Source organism: Lolium perenne, chromosome 4 (assembly GCF_019359855.2).
Source record: "Lolium perenne isolate Kyuss_39 chromosome 4, Kyuss_2.0, whole genome shotgun sequence".
Taxonomy (NCBI): Eukaryota; Viridiplantae; Streptophyta; class Magnoliopsida; order Poales; family Poaceae; genus Lolium; species Lolium perenne.
Window position 1 is genome coordinate 97,036,925 of NC_067247.2, and position 20,829 is coordinate 97,057,753.

The 20,829-nt window shown below is 39.9% G+C and overlaps 1 protein-coding gene across 1 annotated transcript; it reads right to left on the bottom strand.

The window, feature by feature from the left end:
• Window positions 1-799: 799 nt before the first annotated feature.
• On the bottom strand, window positions 800-20,125 carry LOC127293396 (inositol hexakisphosphate and diphosphoinositol-pentakisphosphate kinase VIP2). The gene is made up of 30 exons (XM_051323006.2): window positions 19,856-20,125; window positions 19,596-19,655; window positions 18,359-18,405; window positions 18,110-18,193; window positions 16,451-16,514; window positions 15,351-15,504; window positions 15,138-15,208; window positions 14,107-14,211; window positions 13,629-13,721; window positions 12,582-12,656; window positions 10,768-10,853; window positions 10,468-10,674; window positions 10,283-10,382; window positions 10,127-10,197; window positions 9,889-9,970; window positions 9,187-9,345; window positions 8,154-8,196; window positions 7,536-7,618; window positions 5,535-5,597; window positions 5,374-5,448; window positions 4,982-5,107; window positions 3,997-4,229; window positions 3,856-3,900; window positions 3,460-3,526; window positions 3,155-3,226; window positions 2,814-3,058; window positions 2,681-2,738; window positions 2,433-2,600; window positions 1,293-1,367; window positions 800-1,189 (listed from the first exon to the last, which is right to left on the bottom strand). The coding sequence occupies exons 1-30, from the start codon at window positions 20,018-20,020 to the stop codon at window positions 932-934; spliced, it is 3,234 nt and encodes a 1,077-aa protein (XP_051178966.1). The 5' UTR covers window positions 20,021-20,125; the 3' UTR covers window positions 800-931.
• Window positions 20,126-20,829: the final 704 nt, after the last annotated feature.

A 20,829-nucleotide genomic window follows, 5' to 3' on the forward strand; every position in this document is an offset into this window, starting at 1 on the left:
CATACGGCAGTGGCCGGTCAGGTGATGCGCGTTCGATTCATGGTGGACAGACTTGTGTGCGTCGGACACTCGGACAAAGTCCCCTGGCCACGGTTCCATGAAGGAGAGGCAGACGCACAGACTTGTGCATGTTTACTGAGAATCAGTGCTCCGAAAGACTAGGGCGCCTCCAATCTCGTCCAAGCGATTAAGTTGCATAGATGCATCCTTGCAGAACATCTCGTTGATTATGTTGGATAGATGAAACATGCTCAATTGTAATGCATACTCGGAAGTGATTTCTGTTTCGACAACTAGGAAAAAGTTCTTCCTGGTCGACAGCAACAGCAAAAGAAGAGCTATATTATCATACAAAATTCCAACACATGTCACGAACATAAGTACAGAAGCCTCTAGTCTAGAATCTAGATCACATGATAGTGACGGTCATTTTTGCGTACCACCCAGGAAAAGATTGTCCACCGTATTCGGTGGCAGCGAGAACCTTTTCTTGGTTTCTTGACCGAGACATCCATTGTCTCTTTAAACTTGACCCGAAACAGATATATTTGTACACTTGGAAAGCCTGAAATTGCCACTATTCAAAACATGATTTCTTTTCTCCAAATGCCAATAAGTGAGTCAATTTAAAAATTCGTAAATTTAAAACCCAAGTCTTTTGGAGCAAAAGCTCACTTCGTCATCCTATAAAGGTAGGAGAAGCAAAATCCAAGTTTCTCCTTTCTTACGCTCATCACTTATTAGGACGAAGACTCGTCCTTTCTGTGGAGCTCTGCGTAAGTTAAGATGCAGCAAAAAGTATCGGCATAATTCAGTTCTCTGAACGATGGAACCAGTATTACCAAAATTGTGCAAATGGCGTTGCCACCAAATGTTCACAAAGAGTAATATTCACACTAACTTATCTCCACCAATTTACATCTTGTTTCAGCTATTTGACATTAGCCGCACCCTTGTGAAAAGGCCAGAAACTAGCCAGCCGTTCAAGCACCCCAGCGCCTTTAGAGAAGTACCCTAAGGCTTGTGGAGGTGCAGCTGGGGGAAAGTCCTCCGGGGGCATGGCAAATGGTCGCACCATCTTCTCAAACTTGTCCAGTGTCAGGCAAGAACCAACTTCCTGCAGTCTCTCGGGTCCCATTATCGGCAGGGTGTGTTCCTGGAGCAATGGAGAAGTTTCGCTGGTTTTGTCCTGGACAAGTCGTACATTAATTACATTAGCAGGATGGGACACGTCAAGTAAGACGCTAACAGAAACTGTTCTGCAGCTGTGACCAGAAGGTGTTGGTGAGTACCTCGAGAGGACTTAGATCAGCGCCACGACTGAACGTCATTTCGATCCGGAACCTTTTCTCATCTTCTAATGGAACCTGCAAACAGTTAGATTGACTGGGTTACAGCAAACAACTTAGCATCAGAAGTTTCCAAGTTTAAGAATTATACCAAAGATACTGTGGCAAAGAGCAAACATATGCATACGTCATTGAAAATCTGACATAAATTATGATGTATGCACATGCTACAAAATCAGGTGAAAGCTGCATCCAACTTTCTAGGCATTGTGATGTTTTACTAGACATCTTGAACGTATAGCTAGAGCAACAGGGAAAAACATACATGGCGAAGAATATACGTGAAGCACTTAAGCTTTAAAGAGAGAACATTCATCACTCTCACATAGATTAATTGGATGGATATTAGGCGTCCTTAAATTTCACTGGTCGCCAACATACAACTTTGACTATAATTTGTACTTATAATGTACGTTCACAAAATTGTATAAATATATATATAAAATGAAAGAGATTTGAAAGAGAAATGCAATAATACCATTTATACATTCTGAATCCAAATAATTTGGTGTGTATTCGTGGTCAAAGTTATGCATCTAAGAGCATGAGTGGAAATGAAGAAATGTCTAATTGCATGATTGGATCAGATGCTATATAAAAACACCCGTTGGTCTTGTAACAAGTATTAGTGAAATGACGCTGCAACGGACAAACTGGCAAGCAACACGCCATATGCTGCAAACATAACTCGCAACAACGACAAACCCTATAACAACAGTTGGTTATTTTGATCAGAAGTCAAAGCAGTTAGTTTCGTCCCAAGAGATGCTGTCAAGTGTAGTTAGTAATGTTTCCACAACTAGTTCTGAAAATAGTTTTTTCAGTGAGAGCACTGAAAATAGTTTTTTCAAGAAAAATGGTAAAAAAATTAGAAATACTTCATTCCAGTGAGAGTAGAAAATCTTAGTGCGGAAGATATCTTTCTCAAGAAAAAAGAGTAACAATACTTCATTCTAGTATAAGGTAGGAAACTTGCAGCTGAAAATCTAGTAGAAATGCTAACCCATGAAAATAGTTCAAATATGCATGACTAATTATAATATAAAGACAGACTTTTTGCAGACATATTGAAAATATCCTTACCTCTGTATTTTCGAACATTCTAAGCACGATGTTGCTCATGTAATCGAGCTCCCTGGTTCTATGTAGTCGGTCCAAAGTACTTTGGCAGACAAGGCTATCCTCTCCTTGTAGAGACTCGTCCAAATTGCAATACCGGAGGACATTCATCAATGAGTGTATATGGGATTCCTGGTGAACAAAGTGTACATGTCATCAGTTGGATTTGCAAAATGATGATAAGAACAAAGAAGAGAAGGGCTTTAGTGTACCGATGTGAAATAAAGCCTTGTGCGGACATGTCTGTCAGGTGTCTTCACGTTGGCATACCTGAAATAAAGTTTATTAGAAATGTAAATTTTGCATGCAAATCAGTACAAATTCAAATGTCATGGCGATACATACTTAGGATCTAAGCGGTATTTAGTTTCTCTATCATCTTCATCTTCTTGGTCCATTGACTTTTCACTCGTGGTGCTGGATCTTCTTCCATCCTCATTTCTAACTTGATGCTTTTGCTGGTGCTCTAGTTCTTTTGTTGGTAAGAATAGAGATTCATCTTCAGTTAAATTTGGATCGGCAACACAAATGGCTTCTTCACGGGTGTTCCGTAAATCAATCAGAACTTTCCCCATTAACCGGCGTGCTATCTAGAAACACATAAATAATTAATCACTTGGCGAATACTACGCATGAATGTTCTGCAACAAGGAAAAAAGACAGTAAAATCTAGTTTGACAACAGACCTTCGAGCCAATTTTAAGTTTTTGCTTTGGGTTGATCCCGTACTCATTTGGAATAACACCATCCGCAAGAAGCTGCAAGAATCAGTGTTATAAGGTCTGACAAACATGTAGAACATTCCATAGCACTAATCAACGTAAAAAAGTATCAGCCAGTTCGAAAATAACTTTGTAATGACTTAATAACACAAACTTCATTGTGCTTAATGCAGTGTGCTTAATGCATAACGAGTTGTAACATTCAGGGTTAACGTTCATATAAAATGAAAATAAGCATCAAATTGAAGTACTAATGTAAACTTGCTTACTTGAGCAACTTTGTAAAGCTCTTCCAAACCTTCAAGATTGAGATGAGCATTATGCACCAGATCATATCTGCCATGTCATTCAGTAATTCAGGTGTAAGGCTTATGTGTTATGCCAATTACAGACGGCTGTATTAGGATGATGATGTGAATAATCTCAAGGGAAAATAAGCACATTACATTTACATAGAGCTCACACGCATCCTATTTTCTAAATTTCTGAGCTAGTTTTCTTTCTATAATTTGGAACTTAAATGTTCAAATCATGGATAGCTTCATGTCATGTTAATCATTTCTACATCTAGAAAGGACATATTATTTCAGACGGGTGGCAGGGATTAGAATGTGTATTATATGGCAAAAGGTTGATTTTTCCTCCTTAAATACAGAGATACTTACTTGCATGAGTCATAGACATCTGGAATCTGTGTAATGTCAAATCGGCTGCATTACGATTTATGAGGCACCATGAGTGAAATAAGCAATAAAATTTATATATTACAAAAATCATGAAAATGAATGAAGAAATACTTTACTCACTCCTTTCTTTCATTATAGAAATCTCTCTCATGTTTTTTCCATCGAGCAAACATCAAGAGGAAGCTTTCACTGCCACAAGGCAACCCAGCAGCAATACGAGTGACATCAATTGTTGTTTTCCCAAGAGCTTTTGCTTGGTCATATCTAGAATATGAGCTTGTCAGTGCAAGCTTCTCATCTTCACCTTCAGCAAGCAGCTTGACTTGTGCAGTAACTTGTTTCGTCAACTTGGCCTAATCAATGTACAATCAGTAAAAATATATAGCCGTTAGTTTGATAGTAAAACAGTACTCAGCTTAGAAACTCCAGAAATCTAGCACTAAACATTACAGATTTTGTTCTGAAAAATTACAGAAATTGACTAAGCACATACAAAAAGGCAGCAATTTTAAATTTTAGTTATTTGCATGAATCATCAAAATAAGTCATATTGTTGCAATTACGGCAGAAGATGTAGGTGCGTCCCTAACTCCCTATGACCTCACACGCTGCACTTATAATGCTAAAATTACAATCAAACCCTGATACGGACTCTCAATAGGCAACAGATTCTGACACAAGAGACTGACTCAAATGCAAACTCACCAGCAGATATCCATTACACCGCATTATCACAATTTTTTAACGTTTGGCTTTGACTAGTTAGTTTCATGATCCCCACCAAAAAGTTGACACATTTGTTGTGATTAATCTATAGCAGTGACTTTTTGGTGTCCCCAACCAATTTTCTTCAATTTATTTGCATGGCGAACACCTCTGCAGACTTTTTTTATTTAATTTTGAGAAAGTTTATTAAATACTGTATGCATTACAATGACTTGAAAAGCATCAGAAGTGCATTCAGATAAGTGAGAAACAGAATTTCATCATCGATGAATCAAACCAGTAACTCGAAGTACATCATTGAAAAAAATAATGTGACTAATGCTGCATGGGTAAGACATGTTTAAAATTGGAAGTCTTAGTTCTTCTCGATGTAGTATACCATCTTAGGGAGAAGTTGAGAAGCATCTGCAGGCAAACCTGCACCGTCAACCATCCACGGAAGCTCCACTGATTCATTGGTATTCTTTGCTTTAGCATTTGAAATGATGATTTCATGCAATCTAGCCTGAAAAGGGAAATCAGTTTACCAAACTTTAGCTGACAATAGACAAAACTAAATCCATATCCAAGCAAAATACATATTTAGAGGCCTACACTATCCTATCCTATATGTTCCAAGGCAAGATCTAAACAATTTGGGCAAGTTTGGCATGGTGGGATCTGGCTCAAGATAAAGTCAAAATGACATAAGTGCATGCACATGGTTTATTCAAAGGAACACTAGCTAAGCGCTCGTACCCAAGTAGAATACATCAGAATATGAAAACAAACCTTTGCTTCGTCCATCTCAATGCTAGCATCTTCCAGTCCATCTAGCATAGATGAGTCTTTACTTACAAGAGAGACCTGAATAATAGTAAAAAAGATAAATTTGAGAGAGAGAGAGGCATAATTAGTCAACAAAAGGATCTACTAGAAAATAAGCGGCAGACCAGTATGGGAGTTAGTTGTCCTTCCAAATCAAGAAGACCTTTCGCAAATGCTGCAGCAGACATCTGACATGTGCACCATCAGAAAATGTGAATCAGGATTGACTTTCAACATACCAGAAAAAAAAAAAAGTAACAATATGTATTTCAAAATGAGTTTCAGAAGCCTAAGTTCTAAGTTACATCTTTTTCCCAAAGAAGCGGGAGATATTAGGGCCAAAATGCAAAGAAAAAAGGAGCTGTTTCGCCATGACGCAATCTGCTCAGTCTTCCTCCTGCCTCCGACACCCTAGTCTTTTCCACCAACACCCCCATCCAACAAGGCCTACATGGCCTAACATGCCTAATGTCGGATTGCCTTCATTGTGCCATGAATGTTACTGAAAGTACCATGAATCCTTTCCTTTCCTTTCATCAAAGCCTTTTTCCCAAGAAAGTTGGGTTAGGCTAGATATGAAACCCAACATAAAAAAGAGACCAAAACAAGGAGAAAGGAAAAAAACAAGTAACTAAGGTTCCGGCACATGGATCGCTGATCTTCATGCAGTCCTATCAAGAGCCAAGACTTTAGGTACATTCCAATCCCCCAAGTCTCTTTTTATCGCATCCTCCCACGTCAACTTTGGTCGTCCTCTACCACTTGTAGTCTCCTCCATGCTCTTTAGAACTCCATTGTTAACGGGAGCTTCTGGAGGCCTCCGCTGGATATGCCCAAACCACCTTAGTCAGTGTTGGACTAGCTTCTCGTCGATTGGTGCCACCCCTAGCCTATCACGAATTACCTCATTCCTAATCCGATCCCTTCTTGTATGACCACACATCCATCATTTGATCCTGTGGCAAACATCCTCTTCGTTATCACTGTTGCTTTGCAACATTGATCCCATGTAACGGAAGGTGTCCCTCTTGGGCACTATCTTTCCTTCTAAACGGACATCTCCATCTTCGCTACCAACACCACTAAAGTTGCATCGCATGTACTCAATCTTGGTCCTGCTAACTCTAAACCCCTTTGACTCCAAAATTTGCCTCCATAGCTCTAACTTCCTATTCACGCTGGCCCCCGTTTCATCTACTAGCACCACATCGTCAGCAAAGAGCATACACCAAGGAATATCTCCTTGTATATCCTTGGTCACCTCATCCATCACCAAGGAAAACATGTATGGACTCAAGGCTGACCCTTGATGTAGTCCTATCGTGATTGGGAAGGTATCGGTCTCACTATCACATGCGCGAACACTTGTCACAACACGATCGTACATATCTCTGATGAGGGTAATGCACTTTGTTGGAACTTTGTGTTTCTAAAGCCCCCCACCACATGACCATCCTTGCTATCTTGTTATATGCCTTCTCCAAGTCAATGAAGACCATATGTAGGTCCTTCTTCTGCTCCCTATATCTCTCCTTGAATAACAAAAAAAAAAAAAAAAAAACTCATGTGACAACACCCGCCTTGGCACGCACAAGGTTATACTCAAGGCAGACTTCGGAAGAGCAACCCAAGAGGTCAAAAGCCCATTCTAAATACTCGACTGTTAAAGTGTCACCACGAGGTTTAAAATGATACCATCTAGGGACCCGCACTGCTAGACAACTGAGCAACGCTTGGATCTCCAAGTTACTTTTTAAAGAGACCAACCCAGGCACTAGCACCTGTTGGCATTTTTTATAGAAGAAACTCCATGAGTGCACAGCGGGAGTACCAGGACTCGAACGCTGGCCGGCAGCCTGCGCTCCCGCAGAGCTAGCCAACGGACCGACGGCCCGTTCTCAAAGGAGATTCATATCGGAGGAGCCTAGGATTCCAAGTTACTTTTTGTGTTGATGCATATGCAGATAAGGGGCTAGTTACCACAGCACAAGTATTTGATTCCTAACCAGTCGTCATTACACATCAACAAGTATGAAGTTCTTAAACATTGCTTGCAATCTATGTAAAGAGAAACTAAAAGGACTTGAAAGTTGATGCATGTTGAAAAGGACAGTTGAAAGTATTACCTGGACACGTCCTTCATCTGAACTGTAGATTTTTAGATCGTGTCTGTATGTGCTATGAAGGCGAAGCAAACCTGTTCCTTCCCCTGAATGAGGATTCTGTGCTAGTCAGAAATACACTTTCAAGTAGAAGGAAATGCAAAACAAAAAAAAAAGTTTCACAAGTACTCAAACAAGTTGTATCAATATATAAAGCGAATATAGGTTTGTGACGTTTTATCATTTCTACAACCACCATAAGCTGAATGACATCTAACGACCGCAACTTGCAACAATGACGTATACTTCCCGGTTCAACTGTAACATCCTGATTTTACGGGCTGAAATATTATTTTAAAGCAAAGAATGTTGCAGCATAGTAAAATAAATAAATATTTGACTCGGAGTTGTTAAAATTAATTCCAAAATGTTTGGAATTAATACATTAAATGAGACAAGATATTAATTTTTCAGTAGTATTATTTGGGTCTGGGTTTTGATTTGCCATTCTTCCTTAATTGGTTCTCACCAAAAAAATCCTACTCCCTCCGGTCCACAATAATTGTCGCTGGTATAGTAAAACTTTATAGTATTTAGCTTTTTCCACAAGATATTAGAAACAAGAAGAATGCAAACAATTACCTGGATAAATGTTGTTTCTGAAAAACCTTCCCAATTCTTCTGCCTGAATAAGAAACATCGAGAATCTATTACAATAGATGTATGTTGATTATTACATACTAATATAATTGGATGAAATTTGTTAGTCCATCATATCCAAATTTGGCTAGTAACTCGCCTCCCTAAAAACAAATATATTTGCAAATCGGGATCACAGAAAATGGTGGTTGATGAGGGTAAAGTTATTAGTAAATTCCAGCTTACATACCCATTGTAGTGATTGCGTAAGTCCACAAAAATAGTCTATTTGTGCTAGACTGCTAGTGCTAGATGCTCTCTGAGGCCCTACTGTACACAGTTTTCACAGCCTTATCTGCCATGCGAGAAACTGGGGACCCAAAATGTACTTCTTTTGCATAACAGTGAAATAGCTTCCCTAACCCATAGATTACATAGATCAACAAAGAAATGCTGACTATGCTTGCATTGCCTGACTTTTGATTACTGTCAGGTAGGTATTGAAGTTATTTCCATGAAGCTTATCATTCTGGGATGTTGTCATATTTGCTTGCAAAGGATCAAGTGTATGTATATCGTTGATAAAGTACCTCCTAATAAGCACCGGTGGAGAAGACTTCTTGTGAACCATACGATTCTTCTTAAGGAAAGTCCCAAGTAAAATATTGCCAACTCTAAATTTCAGGCTTCGAATAACTCCAACTGAAAACATCTTGTGAAACAAAACTATAAATAATTATTTTATGTAGGTTAGGTTTGTCGATTTTGTATTAAACTTCTCTGTTCTATACAATTTCACCTTTTTGTGTTAATATAGATAGTTATTATTCAGTACGGTAGTCGCATAATAGTGAAAGCAGACCACAATAAGAGAGCATAGGAAAAGGCAAACTAGTTGCCAATGTAGTATTCCTCTACAAGATCTGTACTGAATGACCAAGCATTCATGTGCTAGTTATGAATTAACTTGTGGAAATGAATAGCTCAACCAAATATGAGAAGCTATAATAAAAATGCCAGAGTTACAATTAGAAACCTGCTTTCTTCCAGCATGAGTGAGTACACCACCATATTTCAGAATCATGAGAGCTTCTATTGGCCGCTCCTCTTCGCCATCACCATTGTGCTTTGGAACTTTAATCCATTTAAGTGGCTTTAGCTGCACTTTCCGATAAATACCGGAGAAATGTCCACCCTAGAATGCAAGAAATAGTAGAAGTAATAAGATGTCAGCATTCACTAAAAGACTGAGCAAACTTTCAATTGAAATTGTCAGGATCCATTAGATTTGATAATGAAAACCATCTTGAGGAGCATATCTAGTCCAAAAATAGCTAGGACAATAAATTACTTGGTTTAAGGCCGCAATCGCAACTCAAGTAACTGCTAACAATTTGACAAGCTAGTCTAAGTGTCCAGCCAATCCTTAATCTTCATACTTAGCAAAGTCTTAGAAGAAGAAAACAAGGCACTGAAGTTCAGTGGAAGTAGTGGCTTCTATGTTTCAAGTGTAATCATTAATTACTCAGAAATTTCTCTACGTTTGTCCTAGCAATAATGAATTTGAACTTGAATACATATGGATGTACACACATGACAGGGAATACCCCTTTTATCAAGTTTTGGAGATTTTTTTCTTTGCTTATTTTACCAAAGTAATTTGCGTGATTCCAATAGTGGATATATATTCAACATTTAACATCCCATATGACCATAGCAAATGCGATAGACACATCACCTCCTCCAGTACTGCTTTGACTTGTCGAAGCTTTTCAATATGCTCCAAATCTTCAGCATCACTATCGCTCTCCTGACCTGACCTAAAGATACACAAAAACAACATTGATTCACAGATTCTGACATAAAAGTATGGTTGAACAAACAAAAAGATCGAACTAGAGTTTGGTAGCATATTTGGTTTAAATAACTTGGACTTCCACAAGATTATTACATCTTCCAGGACCAGTACACAATACCTAGTTGGTGGTACAAGTTGTCTTGTGGCATCTAGCAAGTCTTGTAATTGTACGGCACTTTTCAGTTTTGTCTGCCAGGAAAGCACAAAACTGTGATTAAATTTGAGCAAACAGATTAACTAAAAATAAAACTTTAGATTAAAAAAGGAGGAACACCTCAGCTCTTGACTTTCCACCATTGTACTTCAACATCAAGTTCAGGAGTTTTTCCTCTGTAACTTTCAGTTTCACTTTCTGCTTTGGTGTTCGATCACCGCTGTACAGATATGTGATGTAAGGATATAGCACTAACTCGATAGCTGCACTTATTAGTTAGAGTAAAGCAGTAGTAAAATCCTTACTGGCGTATCACAACAATGACGCAGCGTAGTTCTTCTGACTGACCAAATGTACCAATAATTCCACTTCCCTGGCGTGTAAGACCTTCAGTAGACTGATCTGGTTCTTTCGATTTCCAAGGAAGGGTTGGAGGAATGGTTGATGAAAGATGAGGAGCTTTTGCATCAAGAAATATTTTCCGCAAGATGCATGCAGCATCATCATAATACCTAGATCATAGAAATGTTCGTCTAAACGTTTCAGCACTCACTAAACCTTGTACATTTTTCAGAAGTAAAGATAATGAGCATTAAGGAAATTACTTGTAAGAGTTCTTCACAAAGCTCCATCCATTAACATCACAAACATATGATCTTCCATCGCACCTTAAGAGATCAAAACCACAAACCTGTAGACAAAGAAAATTAAGAAATAATATGATGGTGTGAAGCAGCTATCAGAAGCATCCGCGGTACTTGGAAAACATCTATATGGGCACTATCTATTGACTTCCCAAGAGATGCCATGCAAGTTTTATCTATAACCAATGCAAGACAGCTTTTACTTTCCAAGAGATGCCATGTAAGTTTTGCAGATCTGTAACCAATATCAAGACAGCTTTTACTTTCCAAGAGATGCCATGTAAGATTTGTATGCGAGGTCATCCGGTCAATAATCTGATACAAAACTCATCACTATCTCAAGGTGTCATATTTGGTTCATTGTCTCCTATATAAATGTTCAAAAAAGCAAACTGGATCTCGTCTTAGGCATAATTTCCTAATACAAAATGTACACTTTTCAACCCTGGACTGTGGCAAATGTTTGCTTTTGAACACTAAACCCCTAAAACCATTTGGAATGCAATGTTGAACTATTTAAAGAGTATGTTTTTGACAACTCAAGTGATTTAGCTGACGTGGATGCCATGTGCCAGAAATCTCACTGTCATGTCCTTGACATGTCATGAAACTTTTTTTCTCTGTTTTGGCCTTTCCTTCCATAGCTAGTAAGGTTTTGTGAAGGTTTTTATCCAAATGGTGCAGTTTGCTCTAGATTGCTTGTTCTCATAGTGTGTTTGTTCGTCCATGTATAGGGATGGGCAAAGCAACCAAGAACCCAAAACCAAACTAACCAAAATTGGCTTATATAGAAGACAATTTACTTTGGGTATTTCCGGTTGTACACAGAAATTAGGGCCTGTTTGTTAGGGCTTTTTTGGCTTTCCACTAGAATAAGCCGATGAAATGAACCAAAGGGCTTGGCTGCGCTGCAGGCTTTTCCAAAGCCAATTGATGGAATAGGCAGGAGAGAGAAAACACTTATTGAGGTACTTCCTGCAGCTTTTGACTAAAATCCCGAATCGGTATGTTTCTTTGCCCATTTCGTTTACAGGACTGGCGGGGAAAGTGGCACCCAGGCCATCTCTCCTTATTCTGGGCCTAAACAGTAAGCTCCCCAGTCCCAACCCGTTCCCCATTGAGCGCCGCCCATCAAGAGGTTAGGGTTGGGTGACTCCGACCGCATCGTGCGCCGCCGCCACCCTGCCACCGCCAACCAGGCGCCTCCCGCATCCCGATTCCCTCCGCCCACAACTGAATCATGCCATCAATGCCACCCGTCCACGCCCGCGTCTACTCACTATCCACGCCGCCCATCTCCACCGTCCCGGCCGTCCTACTCACCATCTGCACAGCCCGTCTACAGCGCCCGTCTCTTGCCATCCGCGCTGCTCTACTACCTCGGTCCTAGCTGAGCTAGCTGCTACTGCCTACTTGCTGCTGTTTGGTACCGCTGCTTTGTTTATGCTCACCTTGCAAAACCGCTTTCCCTGCACAGAACCACAGCCAGCCCAAACAGGCCCTTAACCGAATAAACCACATTAAGACAAAAAAGGTAAATCCACCATTCTACCAAAAGTCCAGCTCGTTAGCAAAATAGGCATTAGGCATTAAAGCAGCATGCTTCTTGTTAGCTGCACGTGCATGGGGGTCTTTTTGATTAGCAAAATAAAAACTATGAGGGCACCAGATCCCAATCGGCAGAACAGTACCACTCAGACAGAAACAGAAACCAAAACTTCAGTTGAATATTTTTTGGTTTGTTGAACTGTAGTGATTAGTAAAGGAGTGTTTACCATCTGTCTAAAAGCACTGCAGACATCTCTCGCCATTTGTTTCTCCGTAGGTGTCAAAAGAACAGGATATCGTACCTTCAAGTAATAAAATAAAGGTTATCATGAAGCTGGATAGTAATGTCAAGGTTATCATGAAGCTGGATAGTAAGAGACCACCGTCCATGGGACAGAAATGTCACCTAATGGTTAACATATACTCCGTAGTATCCAATAAATAGACACAAAAGTACACTTTTCAAGATAAGACCAATAAACTAATATGATCTTTTTTTCCTAGTTCTGCTGAGATAAAGTCGTTTTACTACCGAAAATTAATCCGTTCTGCTGATGGTGTGAGTCATATGCTTTTTGGAGGCATATGACTCACAAGACAATCTCCTGCACACTATAAAACTACAAAAACTAGACCTGCTAGGAGAGGACCCCTCGTGGCTGTTTATAATAAGAAACAACCTGAGCCACAATGTAGAGACCAGACACGCAGGGAGGTTGGGCATACACTCACAGCACTAAACTGCCAATTGATGCTTTGTTTTCTGCATACTATGATACTAGTGCAGCCAATTATTGTTTAATAAGCATGTGATAACCGTCAAAAATCCATTGTCAAGTACTGCCAAACTGACCTGGCAATACCACAGCTCAGCAGGGAGACCTATTAGTTCAAACTTTACTTGTGTTAGAAACACACAACATATCTGGGCAAGTAAGTTCCATGCCAACATGCAACAGCACTAACTAAATTGGAATTTTATGCCTGGGTTGTAACATTTAAAACCTTGTTCTCCTACTTCTTTTCAATGAAATGAAACGCAAAGGCTTTTTGCTTTTTCTCGAAAAAAAAAATTGGAATTTTATATCATATTCATATGTACTTCCTCCGTTCTTTTTTAATTGACTCAAATTTAGTACAAAGTTATACTAAATCTGAGTCAATTAAAAGAGAACGGAGGGAGTAAGAAACATTCCACAGAATAGATGGAAGACAAACTAATGTGTATTTGAATCTACATTTTACAAAAAACCTAGAAGAGTGTAATTCCTTACTTCTTTCCCATCAGGATTCCTCATAACGACACCATCAACGACTGGTGATTTGCGTGCCTCAGCATGTGCATAACCTGAGCCAACTGTATAAACCTGAAAAGCATGTAATACATTTAGTTAGATTAAAGAATAATTTGTAGCACAGAAACTACATGACATGATTTACTTGATGAGACAAAATATCTTGCAACTACTGAATGGGTCAAATCAAAGCAGGTCAGGCATCTAACATACTATCAAAATTGTACAAAGAGATCAATTAGATGTTTTCTGTATTTAATGGGGAGCTTCTCGGTCATGGATGTATAACCGACAGAAAGGATATAGAACGATTTCACTTCAGGTTCTTCAAAATGAAAACTACAAAAAGATTTATCAAACCTTCTGAGAACCATTAAAATAGAACTAGGCTCTGACAGCGGACACGGCATTAGACTATACATCAGTAAACACTAGATACTTCAGAAAAGCATCTTACTTTAACATCTGTACCACCGGTAGGCATGAACTCCTCATAAATGTAAGATCCTTCACGCCTGACTCTCCTGACATCAGGATGAAATTCACTAGAACGGTTACCAACCTACATTTGTTCAGCAACATAAATAAGTTTACTTTTTCATCCAAAGGAAGGAAATATATATAAACAATATACGATGCATCAAAAAATTAAATTCGGCAAGGGAAAATTAAATGAACCCAGTATTGCTTAGGCCATACAGAAATATTTCCATCAAAGAAAGTGTCAAGAAAAATTCAGAAGATATGCTGTTTGAGTTGCTTTGAACCCACCGTAAACTTTAAAAAAAAAAAATACAAATTGCCATAGTTAAGGATGGTTATATGGCAGACCAACAGCAAAAATGTCTGATGCCAAAATAGATACTCCGCCTTGTTTCTTACTCCCTCCGTTCCCTATTAATTGACTCTGATTCAGTACAATTATACTCCCTCCGTTCCCTATTAATTGACTCTGATTTAGTACAACTTACTGAATCAGAGTCAATTAATAGGGAACGGAGGGAGTATAAGTTATTGTCTTGGACATAGGTAGAGTCAAATTTTCAAAAATCTGATTACTGATATCTAAGACGTTTATATTATATACTTGAAAATCATATGGATAATTTGTCTCAAGAACTACTTTCACAATATAATTTTTTTCTGTAAATAGATCCCAAATAGGAATGAATGATCAAAGTTGCACTTTGGAGACTGTTTTGTAAACTTTTAGAGCACTAGAGAGGGCTGCTTTAAAAAAATCAACAGACAGCCCTAATTTTGATATGCTCGCAAACTCCCATCACAGAGATAAATTAGGTAAATCAAGGCCCCAACCCCCAAGTGTCACGAATAACAGAAAAACTCCAGAAAAGTGTCTTATTACACTAATATCTCCTTGATTTATATAGGTTAAAGCATATAAGAAATTGACAGGTTTGGACCCCTAGCAAACAGATCAGTTAGTAAGCCAGCTAAAATAAAAAATATTACTGAATTAAAGCTTACCTTTCGGAATAATTCCTTCATTCCGCCTCCAGCAGAATTAGGATAGTAAATCATTATTCTATGGTCATCACCTATATTAAAACACAATATAAAGGAATCAAGTGGCATATAAGTAATCACTCTAACTCTCTTAAGTGAAATAAAACCACATATATGTACTATATACTACAGTCAAGATCTTTAAAAGGGGCTTCAAAAATATTGGCATGTTACCATTAGCAGGTTTCTCCACAAAGGGCTTCAAAAATCTCTTTCCGTGGATCTCAACAAAATCTTCTTGCTCAATGAAGTGGTCTAGCTCTTGGTATGGAAACTCTCTATTGACAAGAGCATAACTGGGTACAGGAATTCCATACTTCTCAAGATGCTTAAGCATGAAAGTGATTGTAGTCAGATCACTTGCAATTTGCATCAAAGCAAACCAGAAGAGTAAATAACAAACCACTAAATTATTGAAAATTATTGTGACTGAATGAAGGGCGGTGTCTGATAAACAAGATATGACAGCTATACAAAAATACGACATTTTCAATGCTACGGAATGGTCAGTGGCTATTAAAAGTAAGCTGCTCTTAAAAGTTTTTAGTATTATTCTTCATGCTTTAACACATGCATATGCATTTGCTCCAAATGTACGAAAGAACAGCTGTCGTACTACTGCACTATTACAGACTTCTAGATGAATATCTACCGAGAATGTTTGATTGATAACATAAGGCACAGAGGGCAAACAAATATTTCCAACAGAATTGCATATGTTCTCTAAAACTACTTTTTCAAGATACATGTGGGGACTCTGAAGCCTCATTTACTAACACTAGATATTTGACTCCTAGACAACCAAACCAAATTCGATTCCAAGACTACCTACAGCTCGTACTCTGGTGAAATACAAACACATAAATATGGTTCGCAACAATGTTAATCTGGAAATCTGAGCACTGTCTACTAGAATTTATCCAGAAAGTGGAGTCTTGTAGCTGACATGTGGAGACCATATCTACTTTCTTACTAATGAAGGATCTTTATAATACATCCTGCACACTGCAAGGTTGATGGTTTTGGAAATTTTTAGCAAGTTTAGGTCCTATAAGAAAACATGGCCATAAGTCACAACACAAAATGTAGTTATTCAAAAACTATAATGAAGAACTGACTTGGAATCATGCAACAACAAAAATTACTGCTGAACACAAGGATAATGTGCAGATAAAAAAAACATAAGATGTGCTAGCGTGTATTTGATCAGAGAATAAAGACTGTGATCTACTGAGTGCCAAAGAAGAATTGAATGAATTCCCTGGTGTCAATACCTCGTACACTTTTCTGCGGTCATGAAGGAGGTATTGTTGCTCCAGTTCATTCACTAAAAATGGCCTGGCAGTCAAACAAAACAAAATTGGTGTTAGAGAATACAAGTTAACTGGACAAGATGAACAAACTAACCTCAAAAGTTTAACAGAGAAGCTAACCTCTGCCCACTTAAGAAACAAGGTTCTAAAGTACCTAATAGTTTGAGTATGATCTACTCTTTTGTTACTAGTGATAGTTGTTCAAACCAGCACTAGTAGGGAAAGGCTCATTAGTTGCACACCAAAAAAGCTATTATGTGGCGCATGGGCGATGCGCCAAAGAATCTATGCCACAAAAATAAGAACTATGTGGCGCACGGACCCATGTGCCAAAGAAAGTCTTATTTCTGTGGCGCACCGGGCCGGCATGCGCCAGAGAAAACTTTCTGTGGCGCACCCAACGGTGGTGCGCCACAGAATTTTTTTTTTTTTGAATTTCAAAAAAAAAATTTGCGGCCAGATCTAGATCTGGGGCTGCCGGAATTTTTTAAAATTTTTGCTGGAGGTTGCCGGAGGTGGGTGGGGTGGGGTGGGGTAGGTTGAGGTGGGTGGAGGAGGAGGAGGAGGAGGAGGCCAGCCGGAGGTGGTGGGTGGGTGGAGGAGGAGGAGGAGGAGGAGGAGGAGGAGGAGGAGGCCGGCCATAGGTGGGTGGAGGAGGGGGAGGAGGAGGCAGCCGGAGGAGGAGGAGGAGGAAGCCGTCCGTAGGTGGGTGGAGGAGGAGGAGGAGGTCGCCGGAGGAGGAGAGGAGGTCGCCGGGTGGAGGAGGAGAAGTGGAGGAGAGGAGGAGGGCGCCACAAAATTCAAATTTCAGAGTAAACATTCTGTGGCGAATGGGCATATGGTGCGCCACAGAATTTTTTTTCGAACTTTCTATTTCTGCAGGAAAAAATCTTGACTTTTCCGTATCTTTTTGCTCTTTTCGAATTTGGCGATTCTGAAAATTGGCTAACCGGGTAAACCCAGGTGAATTCGGATGTAGAATTTTCTCCCGGTCATTTTGATATATTGTGCGTTTTTTTTTCGAGTTCGTATGCAACCAGAAATCCAGTTTGATGATTCTGCAACGCATTTTTGCAATAAAAATCGAAATTCATGTTTGTTAATTCTCAATAAAACTAGATGACATAATACATGGGCACCTCGAAGGATTTTATTTTTTGAAATTTCTATCTATTTCTTTTGTATTTTACAAGGCAAAAAAAGGCGATCGACAGGAGGGAGGAGGGTGGAGTTGCGTGGAGAGCAAAAAAATCTTGTGTGGCGCATGGAGCTTATGTGCGCCATAGAAATGTGGATTTTCTGTGTCACACCAGCCCATGCGTGCCATAGAAAGTCTTATTATTTCTGTGGCGCACCAGGCAAGGTGCTCTGGTGCGCCACAGAATGTCTTATTTCTGTAGTGAAACCAATTATTGGGCCTGGCCGGGGGTGGGGCCCACCATATTTCTGTGGCGCATGTGTGTGTGGTGCGCCACAAAAATATGCTATTTCAGTGTCGCACCTGGTTTGGTTTCCTACTAGTGCAGCATAAATGTTTGCAGCACGATACATAAAAATAACATGAGACTAGTCTTCAGACAATTTATCCATTGGAAAAAAGGTTTATCTAATACTACATACCTTCGTAAAGCAGCATAAGCCTGAGCCTTTTGAAGAGGAAAACCAGACGAACAGAAGGCAATCAAGCAGTCACACTTTGGCCAACTGAAAATAAAATTGTAGCTAAGTCACATTTTACTCCTAAACATACAGACGTGTGTTTGCGTCCATCGGTAGAAAGGTGTACCGAAGGAATTTGGATAGACCTCTACTGTAAAAATATATATATGTATGATTAAGCTATCAATAACCTGAGATCCCATTACATACATCTCAATAGGATCCTCAAGAATAACCTTATCTCCAAATATTATGATCTGCAAAAGAGTTAAACGAGATGAAGAATGGCACCTGGTTTGAAAAGCTTGAATAACTAGCAAGGTTACCCTGAACTATACCATACATAACTATGCTCGTGGAGAAGGACAAATAAATAAGTAAAGTTCAATAAAATAATTACTACATAAGAAAGCACAGTGATCCTGAGACAGTACTAGTTGAAATAAGATAAAAAGAATTACGATGTAAATTTATCAACAATTTTGATACAATTATTTAAGTAAGCCCGTGAAGCTAATAGTTTGACAGTGATGTCACAGCAGTGCTGGTAAGTATGCACCTTTCCTAGATAGGCATGAGCTCATGATGGACAGATCAAACCCAGGACGAACGAGTAAAACCATGTGCTTCTGCTTAAATTACAGTAACGAATCACAAAACACAACCACATTATTCCTACTAGGCCAGCCAGGGATTAAACTAGCCGGTCAATGCAATGGTCCCCCCTCCTAGAAAGCTAGTAGGGGATAACAGTGCACCAAATGGACTAATATAACATGTGTAGTAGACCAAATCTGACCAGAAGTCTGAAATTCACATTTCATTCTAGGCATTATTTATTGATAATGAAACCTGGGCGAAGTAGACCAGCCATAACTCCATAGCTTTTTAGCACTCCCATACAATGAGTCAACATTTGGTGTATATTAATAAACAATATAAGAATCTTGATCACTCAAGCGCGAATCTTTCAATTTTGTGGGGAACAGCGCTTAAAGTGGCAGCAAAGAAAGTACTCAGAGCAAAACATACTCGTCAAGAATTTGCAGTGATGATTAGAGGATCGTAAAAGGACTGTCGGATGCAAAGCAATATCGAAACATTTATATGACACAAGTGCATATTCAGTCACTCAGGGTCAGGGACCTAACTGACATTAAGCCGAACGTCTGGGACAAACAGCAAAACGAGCAGGGCCAGCACGTGATGGACACCGCACGTATATATTATTCAAAAGAGATGCAGAATAAATTGGTATCCACAAAGATTCACGGATGTCTCGCAATTAAATATCTGGAAAAGTTTCTCCCCAGTAAGAGAAAATCACATGCAATTCTACGCCGTCCACTCGACCCCGCAGCTTTGCTTCAATCGCAGTACACTCGTTTCCACTTTCGCAAATCGGGTAGAGCAGAGCAGAGAGAGAGAAAAGAAAAATCTGGCGTACCTCGAATTCTCCAAACGCGCGGAGCCTCTCGAGAATCTGCTCCATTGGGGAGCAGTACACCTGGGGATAAATCGGGGAGACAATCAGAAAAAAAGAACTTATACCAGAACGGCGTGTCGGGCCCAGATCAGAGGTGGGAGCTACGGCGAGCAGAGACGGCGGAAGGGGGGAAATCAAGAACCAGCGCCATGTGTGATGCGTCTGAAGATCACGTGAAACACCAGAAAGATCAAACAAAAAAGGGAGGGAGAGATCCCGACCTTCTTCTCCATGACGCAGACGCCAATGGTGACCCTGTCGGCGCCGCCATTCTCCTCCGCCGCCATTGCCTCCTCCCCGACCTTCCCGATCTGTTCAGGAGGCGTGCAGACGAACCCGGGGATTCCGCGGGATTCGAGGTCGGGAGGAGACGGGGAGACGTCCATGTCTCGGCGGGATTTGAAATTTATCTCGTTGGGGGCGGAGAGAGTCCTCTGCTTCTACGAGAGGCTCGTCGCAGGCGGTGGTGCCGTGGTGGCGGCTTCGGCTTTGTTGTAGGGACGACGGGACGGCAAGGGAGGGCTCTTATCGGTTTTGCACAGTGGTGCCCACTGCCCAGCCTAGTTGTGTGATTATGTTGTGGCCACCCCGTTAGGGCTACACAATATAGCAGCTTTCCTTTTTTTTCACCAACTAAAATTTGTGGAGACTTAGAAAACATTAAGTAGGGGCTGAGCACTGACTTTTCATATAAAGAGGAAATATTTTCAAGATAACATGGAGAAAATCACTAAAGGCGGAGGCAGTAAATCCCTGAAAACCAACTTAACCAATAGAGCTAATGAGCGTGACAAAACCCAAAGGGCGCCATCTTTTTTTGTAATAAAGATGTGAGCTTTTTCTCTAATCATGCGATATGGTGGATGATAATAAAGGACAAATAATCCCAACAAATTGAAGCAATGGAAAATGTGGTATGGTGTGCCAATAAATGTGCCATAAATTTGGTGATATTGCTGGTGAATCAATCCTTTTAGACATATTCGCAACACGGTGGGAGGAGTCGCATGAAGTAGGCGGACATGGATTAGCCCTGTGCACCATCATCAATATGCAATGGAGCGGCTCGTGTGGGAGCTTGGGGATGAGAGGTTTAGCATTGTGGAGTGGAAACAAGGGGCGTGGATCAAGGGACGACATCGGTAGTCATGTGTGCCACTATGAGGGGACATCGAGGAGCAATGAGGCACAAAGT

What these genes read in the sequence shown, in the direction of transcription:
- LOC127293396 (XM_051323006.2), bottom strand. Translation starts at nt 20,020, where the DNA reads ATGGACGTCTCCCCGTCTCCTCCCGACCTCGAATCCCGCGGAATCCCC. An exon ending in GCTTATGCTGCTTTACGAAG is followed by an intron (nt 16,515 to 18,109) that starts GTATGTAGTATT and finishes TTTGACTGCCAG; the next exon opens with GCCATTTTTAGTGAATGAAC. An exon ending in GCAGTGCTTTTAGACAGATG is followed by an intron (nt 10,854 to 12,581) that starts GTAAACACTCCT and finishes CTTTGTCTACAG; the next exon opens with GTTTGTGGTTTTGATCTCTT.